The 20,890-nt window shown below is 34.9% G+C and overlaps 1 protein-coding gene across 2 annotated transcripts; it reads left to right on the top strand.

Annotated features, from left to right (window-relative positions):
• Positions 1 to 1,822: 1,822 nt before the first annotated feature.
• LOC127454622 (uncharacterized) lies at positions 1,823 to 14,902 on the top strand. 2 transcript variants are annotated; one of them, XM_051721947.1, is made up of 4 exons: positions 1,823 to 1,847; positions 3,682 to 3,800; positions 6,622 to 7,812; positions 13,660 to 14,902. In XM_051721947.1, the coding sequence occupies exons 2-4, from the start codon at positions 3,761 to 3,763 to the stop codon at positions 14,076 to 14,078; spliced, it is 1,650 nt and encodes a 549-aa protein (XP_051577907.1). In that variant the 5' UTR covers positions 1,823 to 1,847; positions 3,682 to 3,760; the 3' UTR covers positions 14,079 to 14,902. The 2 variants fall into 2 exon arrangements, with proteins under 2 accessions (XP_051577907.1, XP_051577908.1); XM_051721948.1 differs by lacking the exon at positions 13,660 to 14,902 and adding an exon at positions 12,983 to 13,653.
• Positions 14,903 to 20,890: the final 5,988 nt, after the last annotated feature.

Here is a 20,890-nt window from a genome sequence, read left to right on the forward strand (position 1 = left end):
CATGCTGCAGTGCAAGCTGGGAACATAGCTGTTAATTTCAACAACAGTAGACAGTATGTATTTTAACAGCTATATGCTGCTAAATTGCAGTTGTATACTGTAGCTGTCAAAAACAGTATCTTACTGTTAATTTCAAGAATGGTGACACACCGTATTTTTACAGTATAGTGCTGGCAACCACAGCTGCTAGTAGTTTACTGTTTTTTACAGGATTTACAGTGTGTATGTATATATATAAAATATATAATTTTTTTTGTGTATTTATTTATTAAAAAACGACTAATAGACCTACTAACTCTCCGTTTAAGTGGATCTAAGTGGTAAAAGGCTCCTTTGATTTAAATTTTTCCCAAAACACTAAATTGCAACAAAAACTACCACTGCAATGTCCTAAACACCTGTTTGTCACTGTGCACTGCAAAAAAAAAAAAAAAAAAAATCCTGATTCCTGATAAAGTTTGACTTTGAGGCAAAATTTATGTAGCTAATAAGAATCCCTGAAATGATCACATTTATTTTGAGATAAAATACTTGTTTATCATTTTGTTCAAGGTCATTAAATCAAAAGTTTTTTAATTACTGTCCAATAAGTGAAATTATAGTATTTGGGGTAAAAAGCCCCCCTGTTGCAGGGGCTAAAGGCCCCATAAAACACATATTTATTTATTTATTTATTTATTTTTAAGTGGGGGGAATAGATTTGTTCCTTATAAATGTTCAAAGTGGGCTCATATTAACTGATCCAATCACAATGGAGATTGATTTTGTTTATAAAATACAGATGATACAAATGTGTTTGAAATTAACAGGAAATTGTGCACCCTTTTATGAAGTTGTTATTTTGAGTTAGTATTATCTTAATTGGATACTCAAAAATGCATCTAGCTGTCTCAAATTTATTTGCATTAGTTGCCAAATTTTGCCCTTTAACATTTGCCCTTACTGTATATCTACACAATATCAATAAAACACCCCATGGGGCCTTTTACCCCAGGTATGGGGTAAAAGGCTCCCTCACCACCTTTTTTAAAAAACTTTTAATCACAACGATCTTCTGTTATTATTTCTTTTCACACGAATGATGTTGCTCTATCAGCATTCAATGAAAAGAAATACATTCTTTCTATCTTGATACATTTTATGACCAGAAAAAAGCACATTTTCCTTAAGGTGTGCCTTTATCCCCGTTGTACCCTCTGCTTATTTTATTAATCAGTCATTACATAATGTGTCTAACACTTAAGCCAACTATGGTCATTCACATTTAGAAGAGAAAAACTGATAAAGTGTAACAACTTTAGCACAGTAATTAAACCAGGAAGGAATAAATGATTCCATCCCTGGCCATTAATGACATGATGTACAGTATTTGGTTTAACATATATGAAGTTAATTGAATTAATTTGCATTACACTCCATAATTTTCATCTCTGCTATAATTTCCCACCTTCGCAAAGACATCTCATCAGTGTCTTGCAAGACTTAAAATAACGTTAGCACATTTGGATATGAGTGGGTTAGTTAACTATAGCATGATGGTTGACTTGAGCTCAGATAATTCAACTAGATTTTAAGTGTTAAATGGACTAATTATAAACTAATTATAGTTATATAGTTGTGGATGCAGAGCGCTCCCCTTCATTTTCAATCCCTGTTTGCCACCGTGGAAAATAAAATTGGCTCATGTGATGTTTTTTTTTTTTAAGGCTTGTAGGTCTAAAGCATCATATGCAAAGTTGTGCAAAGAGCATGCATTTTGAATGACAAATATACTTTGCTGTTAATAAAACAACGACGCAGAGCCGATTTGCTTCAGTGAGAAGGAGGGTTGTGATTACGCTGATCAGGTAAGAATATATATGTATTGCTACTTATTTATGTATACAATTTTTTGAGAGAGTGATTTACTATTAATACATCAAGATTGAACTGAATTATAAAAAACATTTTAAGTAAATAATAATAATAATAAAATAATAATAATAAAATTAAAAAAAATGATCCAATTGTAAAAGTACTAAATTTTGAAAAAATTACTTTGGAAATACAAATTGCAGCTAAATGATGCTTTTGCATTATGTTTGAAATGTTATCATAGTGTACCCTGTGTTTTGTTAGTCTTCAAGAAAATTAACAAAATTGTATGGTGAAATTCCAGGTATACTTAAGTCATTCTTAAATAATTCTTAAACTAAGAATTAGTTAAAACCCTGTAAGTATTTACAATAATTCTTGAATTTTATTGATGAAATTACTCAAACCCATCGTATAAGATTCTTTCTATTCCTGAACACTGGAAACAAGTTGCATAGCTGAAAATAATCAAAAGATAGTTCCTTGTCTTAGTTTATTTAGATTTGAGTCCAACAGTATTTCTATATGAATCATTATTTTACAATCCCAATAGTATGTCTTATATTAATCCAAATAGTATAATGTGTTATATTTGAAACTGTTCACAAAATGTTTACATTATTATTATTTGATTTATTTTTTATTTTTTTTTATCTTAATACAATGCCCTTCTATTTTATGCGGCCAAGAACAAACAGCTTTTAATGAGAATGGTCTTCAGCTTCACAATATGAATCCTGTTCTTTGCTCATGTGGTCATAAATTTCACATTTAGCCTGACTGTACAAGTAACTTGACAACCGAATCCGTACTGAGCCTTGTTTCTTAGGTTTTCTATGTAGATCCTGATGAGAAAGTAAAACAAAACAAAGAAAAAAATAAACAGAAAGGTTGAACACTGAATGTGTTATTACAGAATTCTACTTCAACCTCTAGTATGTTACTACAGTTTTACTGTTATGAAAACAGATGCATATGTCACTCTGCCTATTGAGTTAAAAAGTAGAATTTATTTATTTTATTTTATTTTTTTTTGTAGAGACAGAGATCATAAAATGTCCACATCACAATGGTGTAAATGCAAACCATTCATAAGTGTACATTACATTTACATTTATTCATTTGGCAGATGCTTTTATCCAAAGCAACTTACAAAAGAGGAATAATACATAATAAGTGATTCATCTTAAGGAGACAGTAGTACAAAAAGTGCTGCATTACAAAGTTTCAATTGCATCAGAATAATTGTATCCAAGACAGAGTAGAGTGCAACAAGAATTATATATGCAGTACTGTGCAAAAGTTTTAGGCACTTGTGAAACATGTTGCATAGTGAGGATGTCTTCAAAAATAATGAAATAAATAGTTTTCATTTATCATTTAATGTCACACAAAGTCCAGTAAACATAAAAAAGTTAAATCAATTCTCCTAGGTACACCTGGACACAGTTTTTCTTGGTTGTTGGCAGATAGGATGTTCCAAGCTTCTTGGAGAATTCAACACAGTTCTTCTATCTATTTAGGCTGTCTCAATTGCTTCTGTCTCTTTATGTAATCTCAGACTGACATCTGTTGCAGTGCTCCCTGTTCTTCTATTGTAATCTTTTCTATTTGCAAAAGGAATGTTTGGGAGTCTAACATTTATATTTCCTACTGACAAAATAAAGCTGAAGATATAAATAACCATCTTAAGACAAATGCTTTTGTGAAACATATTTCAAAGACTTTTGCACAGTACTGTATATATATATATATATTGTTGTTGTTGTTGTAAATAAATAACACATTCCAGATTGTCTTAATCCTTAATGGTCATTTGCTTTGCAGATGACCATACAGTCAGCCAGTTTGGTGACTGCATTCAGCAACACTGCATAATATATTGGTGTCACAAGGACAAGAAATCATGTTGATTATTCTGTTGGTCGCAGCAATGTTTGGCCAAGGTAAGCATGTTTCATTAACTTTCTTAATAGATCAAGCCATTTCACGCATACAGTGGTCCCAAAAAGTATTAGGACACTTTTGAAATGAATTTCTTTGCATTATATAAGTGCCAACTATAGAGTATATATATATGCCAACTGTTTATTTATAAATATATATACTTATGCTCATTTGACAACCCTTGTGACATAATGTTGATTACCACAACAAAAAGTTCCACCTGGTCCATGTTTATTTAAAAAATAAAAGTAGAAAGTAAAGCACTTTTAATTACTACTCTGTTTACATGGCAACATAATGCTGGAAGACCCTGTAATCTGATAAACACTGTAATGCCATAAAATCCCTGATTTTATCACACTAAAATCATGATAACACATACTGTATATTGTTTAAGTCTTTTGGCTGTACTTTTGAAACATTGTGTATTTTAAAGATCATGGACTGGTCCCTTTCACTTTCATTGTACTGTATAAGTTTCTTACTATAACTGTGACTTTTACTTCGAAAGTCAAAAATATTTTTTTATGTAATCAACCTTATGCCACAAATACTGTCGATTGATCTTAAAGGGTTAGTTCAACCAAAAATGAAAATTCTCTCATTATTTACTCACCCACATCCATCCCACACAGAAAAAATTAACCAGTAAGATTTACTTAATTTTTATTTCGCAAGTTTTTGCAAGCTGTTTTTCTAAGTAAAATCTACTAATCGAATAAAGTGAGTAAATTTAACTTAAACATTTTTTGTAAATTCAGTAACTATTACTTCAAATATGATATATATGGTGCTTAAATAAACGTACTAAAATTGAAATAAACATTAGAACATGTAATATTTAGAATTTTCCTTACAAACATGTTTAATCATATACCACATGAGATACGGGAGTCATCCACAGGGAAACTTAACACATGCTATGTAGTCTATGAGACCACATCAACTTACATTACTGGCGATAGAAACAAGATATAAAGTTGCACACACAGACTTCAACACTTGGTACACAAAACACCATGACAGTGACAATCAACAGATAATTTATTTGATCATTAATGGGTAATTTTGAGTAGAAAATGAACTTAAGACCACACAAAACAAGAAGTTACAAGACGAACTAACAATATTAACAATAAAAACAATTATATGGTAAATAAATTTGCAGAGTGAAACCATGCAACACGTTAATTATTCAATCTCAGTACATGCTGGGAACACCAGTTTTGAAAAGTTAAGTAAAATGTACTTATTTTATTTACCAGTGAAATTTACTCAAATTATCAAGTAAATATGTAAAAGTTTTCTACTTTAGGATTAATACATGATGACACATTGTAAAAATAACAAACAATCATAAATAATATTTACTTAAAAGCTAGAGCATTCATTTGTAAATGTTTGAATGTAGAATTTACTTAATATTTTCAAGTTCATGCTTACACTAACTTATTAAATGTAGAAAGGACTTAATCTTTTCTGCTATATTTACTACACCACAAAATATTTTATTTCAGTGCAGATGTGTATGACTTTGTTTCTTCTGCTGAACACAACATTTTTTAGAAGAATATCTGAGCTCTGTAGGTCCATATAATGCAAGTAAATGGTGACCAGAACTCCAAAAGCTCCAAAAAGGAGATAAAGGCAGCATAAAAGTAACCCATAAGATTCCAGTGGTTTAATCAATGTCTTCTTAACCAATCCAGTTGGTTTTGGGTGAGAACAGACCAAAATATAACTCCCTTTTCACTGTACATGTTGACATCATTCTCCTTGACGATCAAAATTTCAAGCTCAATTACACTTCCTATAGCGCCATCTAGCGCTCTGCGCATGCCTCAAGCACAAGTGTAATCGAGCTTGAAATCATGATTGTGCCTAGAGGTTGCAATATCAAGATGTACAGTGAAAAAGGAGTTACGTTTTAGTCTGTTCTCACACAAAACTAACTGGATCGTTTCAGAAGACATTGATTAAACCACTGGAGTCTTATGAATTACTTTGATGCTGACTATTTTTTGGAGCTTTTGGAATTCTGGTCACCATTCACTTGCATTGTATAGACCTAAAGAGCTGAGAAAAATCTTTGTTTATCTTCTACAGCAGAAAGAAAGTCATGCACATCTGGGATTTCATGAGGGTGAGTAAATGATGAGAGAATTTTTGTTTTTGGGTGAACTATCCCTTTAAATTGTTTTGACACTGAAAATTCCACTGTGGCTAGTTGAAAGTAACTTATCTTTGAAAAACACTACATGCTGTTGCGCTCTGTCTAGCTTTTTCTAACAAAAGATCACATCGTTTGTGAATGGCTACTTACTCATTATACTATATTTTGCTTCCTCTCAGTAAGTGTGTTCAAAGTCCCAGTTTTATTTAGCGGATATAATGTCGGCTCACACAGGTGTCCTCCATAGGTGTATTTTCCCACATTACACCTTACTAAGGACATGCTCCACAAAACATTTGATTGCCAGAATGTGTCCAAATCCTTCTTGTCTTTATTTTGAACAGTATATTAATTGTTCTTTTATTACTATTTAAACTGTTTACAGTCTTTTTTGTGTGTGAAATGTTTTGCTGAAAATTGTGTTTGTGCTATGTTAAAAATAAATGCCACTTGGTTAGATATTTTTTATATAATGAAAAAGAAATTAACATTTACATGAAGCTTAAGTATCCAAATACTTTTGGGGTCACATGTGTTACGTGGAAGAAGAGTTTTCAGGCTAATAAGGCCTGATGTTCAGTTGGCTGGGAAAGAAACAATGTGTGTGGTTAAATTATTGATGATATTAACAACTCTTGATTTGACAGGGCAGTCATGGAGCGACTATGGGTATTACTTCATCACGGCATTCCCAGAGAACATTGCCTTCTACTATCCATTTATTCCATCAAATTATCTAAAAATCACCGCCCTCTATAATGACACTTCAGTGGACGTGTACTTGAGTCACACATTAATGTTCACTAACACACTGCAATCAGGAGACACTACAATTGTGACCCTAAATGTTGAGCAATATCAATTCGGTCAATCCTACAGGTCCGTCATAATAAACAGTTCAGATTACATTGTAGTGCTGTCAGTCAGTCATCGAGGAGATAGTGTGCAGACTAATGTTGTTCAGCCTTTACAAAATCTTGGTACAATTTACACTATCCCCTCTCTGAATTACAGTGAGATGATTTCTACCTTCAATGAAATGGGTGAAAATATCAGCAAGAAAAACAGTTTATTCAGGCTAGTCATTATAAACTCAGAAGATGTAAATAACCATGTAATAATTCAACGACAACAGTTTCAGTACACGGAAATCATACTTAATCCTAATGGCCTTGTGCAACTTCCTATCAATGGTTCAGAAATTGCCATAGTAGCTGATTATAGAGTGGCTGTACTGCTTACCCACCCATGTGTAGAAACAGCAAGTTGCAGGTGCAACATGGTGGTGAACCAACTTCGTCCAGATCTCCAGTGGAGTAATTTGTTTTTGGTGCCCTCAGTAGTGCACATGAGCAAAACTTGGCTACATGTGACATCAGCAATGAACATTCAACTGAGTGGTGCGAATCTAGAACCCACTAATTTTGCACCCTATCCCTCAAATCTCTTGTCCATCCCATCTGTGCAGTCAAATTCCCAATACATCTTCGCCTCTGATGCTGTTTCCCTTCGAATTATCAGTCCAGGCCTCTTTATTGAACTGATCCCACTATACATGTTTCATGCTTGTTACCTGGTGCAGATCAGTTCGACACAAGGTGAGGTCTTGGTGATAGCTGAAACAGCCTACAAGGATAATGTGCACATAGACAGCAGTTTGCTTTCATCCACTGATTGGAGCCCCATCGCCCAAACACAGTACTCCTCTGTCTCCGTGATCCTTGACGGTGAACACGTCATCTGGCATTCATCCTCAAGAATTGGAGTGTACATGTTTGAGAGGATGAGGAGTGGAATTCTTTATGGAGGCCCAGCTATAGCTTTGAAGATGCAGCCAGGTAAACAACATATTTTTGTTTGTTCGTTTGTTTTTTAATCACATGATAATGGTGTGATAATGATATGTTCTCATTATTGTTCATTTTTAAATGTTTAGTGTATTATTCTTACATCAACACAAATACAGTGGCCCCAAAAAGCATCGAGACACTGTTGGACATTTACAATAAAGGAATATACAGGGTCCAATACAAGTTAAGCTCAGTGGACAGCATTTTTGCTGCATAATGTTGATTACCACAAAAATTTATTTGGACTTGTCCCTCTTTTTCTTTCAAGAAAAGCTAAATCTGGGTTACAGTGAAAGACTTGCAATGGATGTGAATCGGGCCAATCCGTGAGTTACTATTTCAAAAGTATAGTCGCAAGATGTAAAAAATATGCGTGTTAACGTGATTTTAGTATGATAAGATTACTTACTAACCTTTTCTGTGTAAAGTTATATTCAATTTTACAAATTTGTTGCCATGACAACTTAACACCGTAAACACTAAAACCATTGTAAAAATGACGATTTAAACAACGGTACAGTTTAAGTATTATGAGTTTTAACAAATGAATTAATGTAAGTGCTTTTATAAAATTAGAATCTTCAGATTTCTGCCTTTAAACCATCCAAAAATTGGCCCCATTCACTTCCAGTGTAAGTGCCTCACTGTAATCTTGATTTTTGCTTTTGTTTTTAAAGAAAACGAGGGACATTTAAAAATGTATGCATTTATTGCTAGACCTTTTCTTTGAACTAACTTCACATTTCTGAGCCATTTTTGCAATCAGTTTTAACCAACTGGCCAAAAGTAATTTTTAGTGAATGTATAAAGTCAGTTTCCCTCAAATTCCACAAAAGTTTGACAAACTGAAAGTCTACAAATACTTAATTTTGAATAGATTATCTATTGTTTCATGATTTGACACTTATTTTGGTGAAATGTTTTGCTTGAAAAGTGTGTTTGTGCTATATTTCTTTAAAATAAATGCCACTTGATTTGACAGTTTGTTATATAATGCAAGATATTCATACATTTTAAGTGTTGAAAGTGTGCACATACATTTTGGGGCCACTGTGTATTAAAGTAGTTCACATAAAATAAAATTCTGTCATAATACAGTACACTAAACCTAATATTGTTCCAAACCTGTATGACTTACTTTCTTAAGCAGAACACAAAAGTAGATGTTTTAATAAATAACACGGTCTGTCTTTTCAGTACAATAGATTTTATTCATAGTAGCGCCATATTTGATTTTTGACGGTAATGAAAATGAGGCTGTGAGGGACAGACTTACCATCTCTTCAATGAAATGCACTGTATAAAGCTGTATAAAGTTCATAGATTACATCAAATTTTTTTTGAAGTTTTTTATGTCTACCAAATTTTTAAAAAAGATTTTCAATGCTTTTTTCTGTCAGTAGTATGATCCAAAACAGCACAACCCATTAAAGATATGCCTTGTTGTCATTCCCAACAAAAATTAAAGATGGTGCTACCGTGAATAAGGCCTATGGCAGTGGATAGTGCTTAAAGCAGACTGATCGCACTGTCAATTCGGAAACAGCAAGCTGACTTTTCTTGATCTTAACTCGATCTGTGCTCACGGAAATTCAAAGCACTGACCCCAGTGGACGAAGTGGGAAGTGTTTTTGCAAACTGCCCACATAGGGGTGTCAAAAGTGAGTTGTAAAGCAAGTTGTTTTTAGCTGTTAAGGATGTAATACAGTGCAAATTTATGAACTCTACCCCCAAACCAAAACTCCAACCATAAAGCTTACTGTCAGTTTAGTACAAATTTAATTTTAGAGGGAAAATGGAACCCAGTGGTGAAGTGGTGACTGAAGATCTGGGCAATCTGTGAACTTCTTAGCATTTCACTATAGGAATGTCCCACCCTTTACTGAAACGGAAAGTATGATTTGTTAACAAATACCCTGTTATGCCTGAAACAAATGTTCTGATTGGTTGCAAGACTATTCGTTTGTTCTGACAGCCATAGGTGCCTTCATTGATTTTAGGTGAGCATACGAAAACTCATTAGAAAGATATGTAGGCATACGCTGTAAGCGCTAGACCAAGGTTTCTCAACTGGTGGGTCTTGAACCAAAAGTGGGTTGCAGGTCTGCTCAGACTGGGTCGCGGACAGCAGGGAAGGAACATGCCATGGTTCTCCCACTGAACATCTTTCGGCGGCTGCCTAAGTGAAATTTAGAGCTGCCAAGGCAAATGTGATGATAATCTCGTGTTCAGCGCTTTATACGCGATAAAGGCATCTGCAACGCAATGAGCCAAATTTTGGTTCCCTTATGACTCAGTACACTAAACATTACGTAGTAACGCTTATGGGAGTGCCTTCTTACATGACCTAGTTGAAACCTCTCTACAATAATGCCAGTATTCTAATATTGGCTATGGTGTTTGAGCCCCGCCTGTTTTGGCACTAAACTGTCAGCTATAAAAACAGACAGTGCACAAACACCATTTCCTCAGAATTTCTTCCTTCAAGACAGCGATCATCTCTTGTCTAGAAGCCCTCTAACTTCGCCATCGATACACATGAGTCAGCAGGCGGAATCTTCCTCGCCGCTTCGCTGGTGAACAGGCCTCAGCATCCTGATTCTCCGTATCCTTTAAAAGCAATTGTAATTTGTGTGATATAAATGTAAATATATATTTATTTAAATATTTATATATCTAAAAGTGCCACTTATGTGTTCACGTATTTTTCAAGATGTCATTCCGTAAGTGTTCATTGTGTGAGAGACGCATCCCGCCGTCAGACCAGCATGAGAGCTGCGTTTTCTGTCTGGGCCATGCAGAGTCAGCTCTCATGGAGACAGACTGTCCTCACTGTGAGGACATGAGTCTCAAGTCACTTTGCTCACGAATTGCCCTTGTTCTGATTCAATTATTGTATGTGTGTTTGGTAACGTGTCATGCTATGTGTAGTTTATGTCAAGTCATGATTATAGTAAAGTTCATGTTTATGTTTCACGTTTATAGTTAGGGTTTTTGGTTTTCACGTTTATTAATAAATTTGCACTTGGATTCTTTATTTCATCATCTTCGTCATTGCCAGCAGCCAATCGTTACAGTCTCCCCCAGAGGAACCTGGGCTGTCTCGCCTTGATGAGTGGTTCTTGCAGTCCGGATGCAGTCAAGCAGCTGCGTTCTGCAGATCGCGCACTCATAAAGCGCCCATTCAAAATGATTGCTCAGAAACGGATCTTATCGCATGTACACCTACACGATTGGTTTGCGTCGATAGATCTGAAGGATGTGTACTTTCATATCCAAATTGTTCGACATCACAGGATGTTTTTGAGATTCACGTTCGAGGGAACAGCATATCAATACAAAGTCCTGCCCTTCGGATAGTCTCTGGCTCCTTGCACATTCACGAAGTGCATTGATGTGGTTCTCGCCCCTCTGAGACTGATCAGCGTACGCATCTTGAACTACCTCGACGATTGGCTGTTATTGGTGCAATCAGAGACTCTGTTATGTCAGCACAGAACTTACTGCTTCAGCATCTAAACAGCTTGGGCCGCAATGTAAACTGGGTGAAGAGCACGCTCTCCCCCAGCCAAAAAATCTCCTTTTTGGGAGTCTGCCTCGACTCCGCGTGTGCGTGCACCTCATGAGTGTGCGCGTTCAGGCCATTCTACAGTGTCTGTCTCAGTTCAAACTGGGGAGAACACTTCCACTGAAGCTGTTTCAGAAAGCATTTGGATTTATGGAGGTGGCATCCATTAGGTCTCTTACACATGAGACCTCTTCAGTGCTGGCTGAAGCGTCGAGTGCCACAACATGCTTGGAGCCGGGGGCGCATGCGCATCACTATATCCCACCGCTCTATAGCTGCTTTAGCACCATGGAAAGCTCCTTGCGCTGGGTCAAGTTGTCAGGTGGAAAGTGGTGACCATGGATACTTCCAACACAAGTTGGGGGGCGGTGTGCAATGGACCCCCGACTTTCGGCACCTGGACAGTTGAAAGGAGGGTGTGGACAGTTTCAGGCCAAAACAGGCGGGGCTCAAACACCAAAGCCAATATTAGAATTTGCCTTATTGTAGAGAGGTTCAACTAGGTTGTGTAAGAAGGCACTCCCATATGCGTTACTACGCAATGTCTCGTTCCCTTCGTCTCAGGGAGCTGAGATTACACACGTAACCGAGTGAAACCGAACCACTCACGCTCAAGATCTGGGCAGGGTTGCGTAAGGTCTCACGTAAGTTGGGACGTAAAGTTCACACTAAGGGCTTAGTAACTGTTAGTTAGTTTGTAACTAAGTCAGTGCTTAATTTATTTGCACCACCTATTCTTAAGGCAAGACTTAACTAGTAGGTTATAAGCTCTCCGTAAAGTAATGCATAGTCGCATAATATGACGTTTACTTGTATTGATCCAATAAGCAACCTTCAAATTTGTACACAGAAGTGTTAAAAAGCTGTGAATTTCAGTTTGATCTTGTTATGGTTGATGTTCAAACCTTGTTTGCGCATGTAAATGTCAGCTGTAATAAATGATATCCCCATTGAAATACTATATGTTATAAAACAAGGTTTCATTAATGGCTTATTTAGCCTATATATATAACAATATTTAATAACTATCTAAAATGAATAAGGGGCAATAAATAAATAAATAATACAACAGGCTGGAAAAATAAACATTTATTCATTTTAATATCTATTTCATATGTTGAAACTTGACACAGAGTACACAGCAAAGTGCACCGTTAGATCGGTTTCATGCTGAAGAAGTAAGTTTTTTACATAATATTTTCTCCCGTAAATGTAAACGAGTCTCATTGCCAACATCATCATATATGTCGAAAGAACTGAAGCCTGTCAACTAAAACACGAGCTCATTGATTTAATTAAATGAATCTGCTTTTTTATTCCATCCGTTACTCCTGGTTGGAGGCTTCCGTAAATATTTAGTTTATATACTTGAAAACCATTAACAAAACTATGTAAGATAAAAGAAAATGCGGCACAGGAGACATTAAATACAGGTTATGGTTTTTACTATGGTGGGTTGCCACTTGATGTCCAATGTAAAATCTGGGTCCCGAAGCAAAACCAGTTGAGAACCACTGGGCTAGGCTACACTACTTTTCAAATCGCAATTGTGATTATGCATATACAATTACTTTCTGGTTTCCTCACTAGACAAGAACCTGGGTCTCCCACACGGCTGATGTAATATGCTTCCAGTCGCAACACAGCAAAAGGTAAACACACTTCAAATGATGCACAGATAGCCAATGGGAGATGGTGCTTGTCAGTAACTCGGCATTTGGGGCCGATGTCAGGGTACTGGAATATTTGGAAGCGACATTCCAACTTCCCGTGCGATCATGTTTCAAAAGGACCCAAAAGTATCATTAAAGTAGTTCATGAGCCTCGTGCGTCAAATTCCAAGTCTTTTGCGCGATCATGAGCGCTATGAGAGAAGCTCGTACACATGGCACACATATTCCTGCGAGAATTTGAGTTGTTTTGTAGTGCTTTGCACAAGTTCTCCTGTAACAAACTTCTCTCACAGCGCTCATGAACCTGCAATGGACGTCAAGATTTGGAATATGAAGCACGAGACCATTCGGCTACTTTTATGATACTTTTTGGTCTTGCTACTGTATTGAAAATATGGACTAAGATATTCATTAAAAACTATCCTTTTGTGTTCCATATAAGAAAGAAAATCATGCAGGTTTGAAACGACATGAGGGTAAGTAAATGATGACAGATTTTTCATTTCTACGTTAACTTTCCCTTTAATTGCTTTGTACTACTGAAAATCTAACTTGTCCACTTAAAAACTGAGTGTTATGTTTGTGTGCATGTAGACCCTGTTGGCTGTTTATTGCACTCTACTGGGTTTGAAATCATTCAAACACCCATGACCTGGGTTCAATCCTATCAAAACTGTATGTTAACAAAAGGTGACCTGTTCAGTCCAACCTCCGCGGAGGACCAAATGCAGATAAGCAACTTTCTGAATAATCAAGAAATAAAAGAGGACCTCTGGATTGGACTGCGGTGCAGTCTGTTCTCATTGGACTGGTACTGGCAGAAGGGTAACATGAGAATATACAACTTGAGCTACACGCAGTGGGCAACTGGGGAGCCCGGTGATCATGTGAAGGGCATGTGTGCTTCAACATCCCCAAATCCATCAGATTCCATCATAAATTGGAAAAGTGTGCGTTGCTGTACTAATTTGAAGTCTGTCTGCTACAGGAAAGCTAAGTACTTCAGTCTGTAAGAACTAGCCACAGTGGTTGCTAAAACTTTAGGGTAAAAAAATACAATGACATTACAAGATAGCATTTTGTATAAATTGTGTATACTGTATACATAATTAAAATAATCTAATGTTAATATACCAACCTAATTGAGCTACCAGTGTAGTAGTTCTAGTTGTAGTAAATATATAGACACATAGATGTGGAGTTGTTTATGATCTATGGACAAATGAAAGATTTCAGCTTATTTCACAAGTACTTTCAGGAAGTTCATAATGGCTTTATGTATCTCAAGAAATTGCTATTACCATGTATAATGTATGTAGGCCTATATCTTGTTACATGTATATCTTATTCACAATGCTCACACTGTTAATCTGGAGACATGTATTTCTATGCAATTATTAGCACTTTATCTTTCCAAAATAATAATAATAATAATAATAATAATAATAATAATAATAATACATTTAATTATTGTTAGTTACATCATTTAATTTAGTTAATTTATTGAAGGAAATGACTTGGAAAAAGCAATAAGACATTTATAAACATACCATTCTTGGCACATTAAAGTACCTCTAAAATTTTCTAAACATTTAGATTAAACTATTTTATTTATTTATACATATGTGTCTATTAAGCTGTGTTTATACAATCAAAATGTGTTTGACATGAGAGTGAGTAAATGACGACTATGGACATATTCCACAAAGTTTGACAACCAGAAAGTGTCCACACATTTGATTTTGAATAGTATCTATTGTTTTTGATGTTCATACAGTCTAAGTTGAAATATATATTTGTGCTATATTTCTTTAAAATAAATGCCACTTTGTTATATATATATATATATATATATATATATATATATATATATATATATATATATATATATATATATATATATATATATTGTATATAATGCAAAGATATTCATACATTTTAAATACTTTTTGGGGCCACTGAATATTAATTGTTTACTGTTAATAAACTTTCAGCTTTCATGCCTAGTGTGTGCATACTATTCCTTTTGAAGTTTTGTGATTTGAAGCATGTGATAAATGACAAAATGCCATTGCGTCAACATCTCATTATTCAAAGTTCTGTGATGATAATGTGTTTTCAATGCAAAATGGGCTTATACTGCAGGAAAAACACACACATGAAGATAATTTTGTTCAGAGAGATAAAGAACAGTGGCCTTGTCACATCAGGTAAGTCTTTTTGGTAGTGTTCAATATAACTGAATGTTAGATATTAACATAAATACTTGAGAAGAATGTTTATGGACTTGCATGATAAGGAAATCTAGGGTTTCAAATCTGAATGGTAAAGATGGATAGGAATGGGATTTTAATTCAAGGCTGAGGGTCCAAATCAAATGTATTGGTTTCAGATCAAAAGTGTCATTGGGCATTCAGATATGAAGAATAGAATAATGAAATAAATGTGCATCACATCAGTAAGATATATATAGACAAACATAGGTTCAAGCAAATAAATGCATGTCTGCAGTGTTTTGGAATATTTCCTCAAAGGTAGAATAAAATGGTTTTCAAATGTTGAAAATCCATTGAAATTTCCCCCATGTCTTTATAGGAATTTAAATATTTCACATCTATATTTATATTCAAAATCACAATTAATGGCAGAGCAGAGATTTCTGTTTTATAAATGATCAAAAGTGTAAAATCACTGAAGGCAGTTTTAAGGGCTTCATTTCAATTACTCATTCCTCTTTTTGATATATCAAAAACAAAATTCCCTCCATTTTATTTTTTTTTTAATTGTCCAAGCACAGACTATGTTGCCTGTATGTACCTACGTTAAGTAGACTGCCTGTGTTGAGCATGTTGACGTGTAGAAATGTGTAAATTGTGTTGTACATCACATGTATCAATTCAATCTTTACTTAAATTCCAGGTTCAGTTCAAGTTAAGCTTAATTGACAGCATTTTTGGAATAATGTTGATTACCACAAAAGGTATTTTGACTCGTCCCTCGTTTCTTTAAAAAAAATCTGGGTTACAATGAGGGACTCAATGGAAGTGAATGGGGCCCATTTTTAGATGGTTTAAAGGCAAAGATAGTGTTGATATAGAGTTGAAAGAGCTTTAAAGTTGTTTAAATCATAGTTTTTGCAGCGGACTGCTAAATTTCCAGGATCACAGGGTTTACAGCATTACGTCGTTATGCTAACAAAGTTGTCAAATTTTAACTTAACACAGAGAAGGTTTAGCGATTTTATCACAATAAAATTGTATTAACAAGCATGTTGTTTACGTCTTGTGGCCATACTTTTAATGTATTTAAATGTTTACAGATTGGCCACATTCACTTCCACTGTAAGTGCCTCACTGTAACTTTTTATTTTTTATTTTTTAATTTTTTAAGAAAATTAGTGACAAGTCAAAATAAATTTTTGTGGTAAAGTAATTAACATTATGTCACAAATGCTGTCGATTTAGCTTAAGCTCTATTGGACTCTAAATATTCCTTTAAAGATTATGCCACGGAAATCACAAAACCGACATCTGAATTTGTCATTATGTGGAAGAATGTAATTTGCAACCTTTTCCATCAGTCTTTATGTTACAAATTGTTTCTGTCTATTTATTTTTTTCCAGCTTGACTGATACAAAACTAATAGCTGTCACTGCTCAGATCAACTGCACTGGTCTCAAAAAACCAATGAGTGAAATAGAGATGCTGTCTGTTGTATTTTTCATGTCATTGCTTTGTCAAGGTAAGTCATCTATTACATTAACATTAATTTTAATGAATTGTTTTCTGATTTAATTACACAAATGATCATTTACAATAAAACATGAGGGTAAGTTAGGAGACAGTGCTCATTGTGTGCTTTAACTACTAAATATAAGCAGTTTGCAGGTACATGGGATTTATTTTTGAACAAATTAATCATTTATTTTTTGATATTACCAGAGCTGTAATAAATGAGTATGGGAACAATATATAGTCATGTTGTCATTTTTACAAAATTAACCCTGACAGGATGACCAGGACCCTGAGATGAAGTTATTTATTTTGTATTAATGACTGACTGACTATACAATATTCTACATATTACATGACTACTTACCAAATAAATAAATGAATGGACATACAAATATTTGAGTTTAAATTATTTTATGACAGGAGAAAAAAAGGAGAAACAAATGTTAGTTCAGTTTTTAAAGGTGCTGTAAGCGATGTCAGATGTTCTGGAACTTCCACTAGACTTTGTTGTTGAATTAGACATGGCCCCTCTTTACAGAAAGTGCATCAAGTCTTCTGATTGGCTAAACAAAGAATATGACCACGGTGTGTGGACGTTTTTTCCTATCTGTTTACAGATCTCAGAGCTGTCAGAGAGACAGGTGAAATATTTCACGGTACCTATTTCAGTGATATCTGACAGATAATAGGGACATTTTCTGCTTGTTATTTCACACACACACACACACACACACACACACACAAAATCACTTACAGCATCTTAAAGAAAATGTTTGAGACTCTGAAGATAAAGCATTAAAAGTTCACCCAAAAATAAAAATTCTGTCATTATTTATTCACCTTCATATAGACTCATATGACTCTCTTTCTTCTGCAAAACACAAAAGGAAATATTTTAAAGAATGTCACAATTGCTGATTTCCAAATACAATAGCAGATGATACTGACTCACTTAACCCTTGTGTTGTGTTCATTTATGCTAACACCTTTTGTGTTCCATGACAAAAATGACCGGCCCACCAAGATTGTTAAAAAATCTCTCATATTGCATATATTATCCCAAGATAGTGTATTAGATCTTTTTGTCAACTTCTTTTTTTAAGTAATTATGATCAACTTCTTTTTTGAACACATATATATATATATATATATATACATATATAACATATATATTTTTATTGATAGAAGAATTCATTGAACTGAGCTCATACTGGGCTCGAATTAAAATAAAATAAAACAAATAATTATGTAATAAATTAATAACCTCTTGCTTGATCAAAATAGGTGTCATTTTAAAGCTTAGAATCTGGACTTTACAATGCATATAGCTGATCCTACCAATTCTTAAATAATGTTTTTTAATTTTCTGACAAATTAGAATGGTTTTAGTCTCATAATTAGCAAATTTGTTATCACAACAATTATATTCAGAGTTGGTAAAAACATAAAAAAGATGAGATAGCCATATGTTATATATCGTTAGAAAGGTCTCAATTAGCAAAATGCAATGAGCAAATTTGTTTCATTCAGAAGCCAAACTGCCATGAGTATTAGTGTAGGAAATTCCCACTGACACACATAAATATAATAAACAGGAGTGTCTTTTGGTCGCATTTTTCCTTATTGCTTCCTGAAACATACATATAACATAGACAATGACATATCGTAACTTACAGCAGACTATTCCAATTCAAATGAGCCCAAACATAATATGAATAGTAGATCTTGAATTATTCCTCAAAGAGTGTACTTGGAAAGACAATGCACAAAAGGGAACTCAACACACATCCACATATGTTCTCATCTAAAGGATTGGGATGCTCCTGAACACTTAATATTTCTGTAATTTGTAGTCTGATCCATTAATTTCCAATGGCCGGTCACTTTAGACCGGGAACACCACAGGTGTAACAAAGTGGAATAAAACCACTAAAAGTTTATGAAAATGATCTAAATAAATAAATATATAAATAAATGTGTGTGTTCAAATGCCCTGTGTGAACAAAGTCATGGAATATATTCCAACTGCATGAAATAAACTACAGTTTTCAGAAAAAAAGTAAATCAGACAGTTTTGACCAGAACACAATATAAGGGTTAAAAAAGCACCCAAAAGTGTCATAAAAGTGTGGCTCATGCATCATTTTCCAAGTCTTTTGAAGACATATGATCACTTTGTATGATGAACAGGTTTCCTCGTCATCTGTTCTGCAGCAGAAAGTCATATAGGTTTGGAATGACATGAGGGTGAATATATAATGATAGAATTTTACATTTTTGGTTGAACTATGCCTTTAATAATAGACTTGGATTTGACAGGGCTATCAGTGGTGAGCTTTGGCAAAGAATTCATTACGGCATTTCCTGAGAACATTGCCTGCTACTTTCCACAAGACTCCTGGAACGCTCTCAAGATTACTGCTTTCTATAATGACACCATCGTCACGGTCACCTTCAACGACATAAACAGAGAGCTTAGACTGCATTCAGGGCAGACTAATATTTTGAATCTTCCAAAGGATGTTGAGAGATGTTTTTTCACGTCATCCCAAAAGTCTGTAAAAATTGTCAGCAATAAAATCATTGTGGTGCTTTGGATCAGTCAACGAGGAGATAGTGTGCAGACTAATGTTGTTCAGCCTACACCAAATCTCGGTACATGTTATTCTATCCCTGCTTTGAATTACACTGCAATGACTGCATCTTTGATTGAGGAGTCAACTCGGGTTGCTAAGAACAGCTGGAGATATGATTCATTCAGGCTGATCATTATCAATGCAATGAACATACCAAACAGCATCTCTGTCCAAAGTGTCAGCACGAATGGTCGGAAAGACAATAACTTTACACTCAGCCCTTACGAACTTTACCAGTTTTCTAGCAATGGATCAGAGACAATGGTATACTGTAGTAATAAAGTGGCTTTACTGCTGACGCACCCATGTGCAGAAACAACAAGATGTGGATGCAACATGGTGGTGAGCCAGATTCTACCTATGGATATGTGGGGTAATGAATTTGTTGTGCCATCAGTGAGGAACATGAACACAGCTTGGCTACATGTTTCATCCACAACTAAAGTTATTGTCAAAAATCAGAATCTAACACATATTCAGTCTAATTCTTCAGAGCTAATACCCTTCCCAGACACTGATATGGAATCCCATTATATTACTGCACCAAACAAGGTGTCCCTCAGGCTTATCAGTCCAGGCATCATTATTGAACTGATCCCAGTTACCATGTTTGCTGCCTGCTTCCTGGTACAGTTCAACTCCACACAAGGTGAGGCTTTTGTGATTGCTGAAGACAGAGATAAGCAGTATGTGCATATCGACAATGGCTTGCTTTCAACATCTGACTGGAGAAACATTCCCAAATCAAATTACTCCACAAAATCAGTGTCCCTTGATGGCACACATATCATCTGGCATCCAACCTCAAAGATCGGAGTGTACATGTTTGAGAGCATGGTGAGCGGAATTGTTTATGGAAGCCCAGCTATACCTTTAAATGAAGAGCCAGGTAAAATTATACTTTTTGTCCATGACTGTGATCATGACATTGATTAAAGTCAACATGAAGTGGTGTTTGTTAAACTATTTTACTTCCACCATGTGACATGCTGCTGTGAAACACGATATCCAATGAGAAAAAAAAATGTCTCATGATGGGTGGTTGGAGCGAAGGGTTTAAAAAAATAACAATAAATAAAAATATATAGAGCTTGTTTTTTTTCATTTGAAAATTAAAGTCATGATTTCATTGCAGAGCGAGTAATTAAATGTTTCCCTTAGGAATAGCACACACTGATGAATCATTCACATTCTTAAAGGAATATCCCAGGTTAAATCCAAGTTAAGCTCAATCGACAGCATTCTTGGCATAAGGTTGATTACCACTAAATTAATTTCGACTTGTCCCTCCTTTTCTTTAAAAAAAAGGAAAAATCGAGGGGCTTGGGTAGCTCAGCGAGTATTGACACTGACTACCACCCCTGGAGTTGCGAGTTCAAATCCAGGGTGTGCAGAGTGACTCCAGCCAGGTCTCCTAAGCAACCAAATTGTCCCAGTTGCTAGGGAGGGTAGAT

The sequence above is a fragment of the Myxocyprinus asiaticus genome, chromosome 16, assembly GCF_019703515.2.
Source record: "Myxocyprinus asiaticus isolate MX2 ecotype Aquarium Trade chromosome 16, UBuf_Myxa_2, whole genome shotgun sequence".
NCBI lineage: Eukaryota > Metazoa > Chordata > Actinopteri > Cypriniformes > Catostomidae > Myxocyprinus > Myxocyprinus asiaticus.

Bases quoted from the DNA above. Each gene is read 5' to 3' on its own strand.
- LOC127454622 (XM_051721947.1), top strand. From the start codon at position 3,761: ATGTTGATTATTCTGTTGGTCGCAGCAATGTTTGGCCAAG. The intron at 3,801-6,621 runs GTAAGCATGTTT...TTGATTTGACAG, and splicing joins CGCAGCAATGTTTGGCCAAG to GGCAGTCATGGAGCGACTAT. The intron at 7,813-13,659 runs GTAAACAACATA...GTGTGCATGTAG, and splicing joins AGCTTTGAAGATGCAGCCAG to ACCCTGTTGGCTGTTTATTG.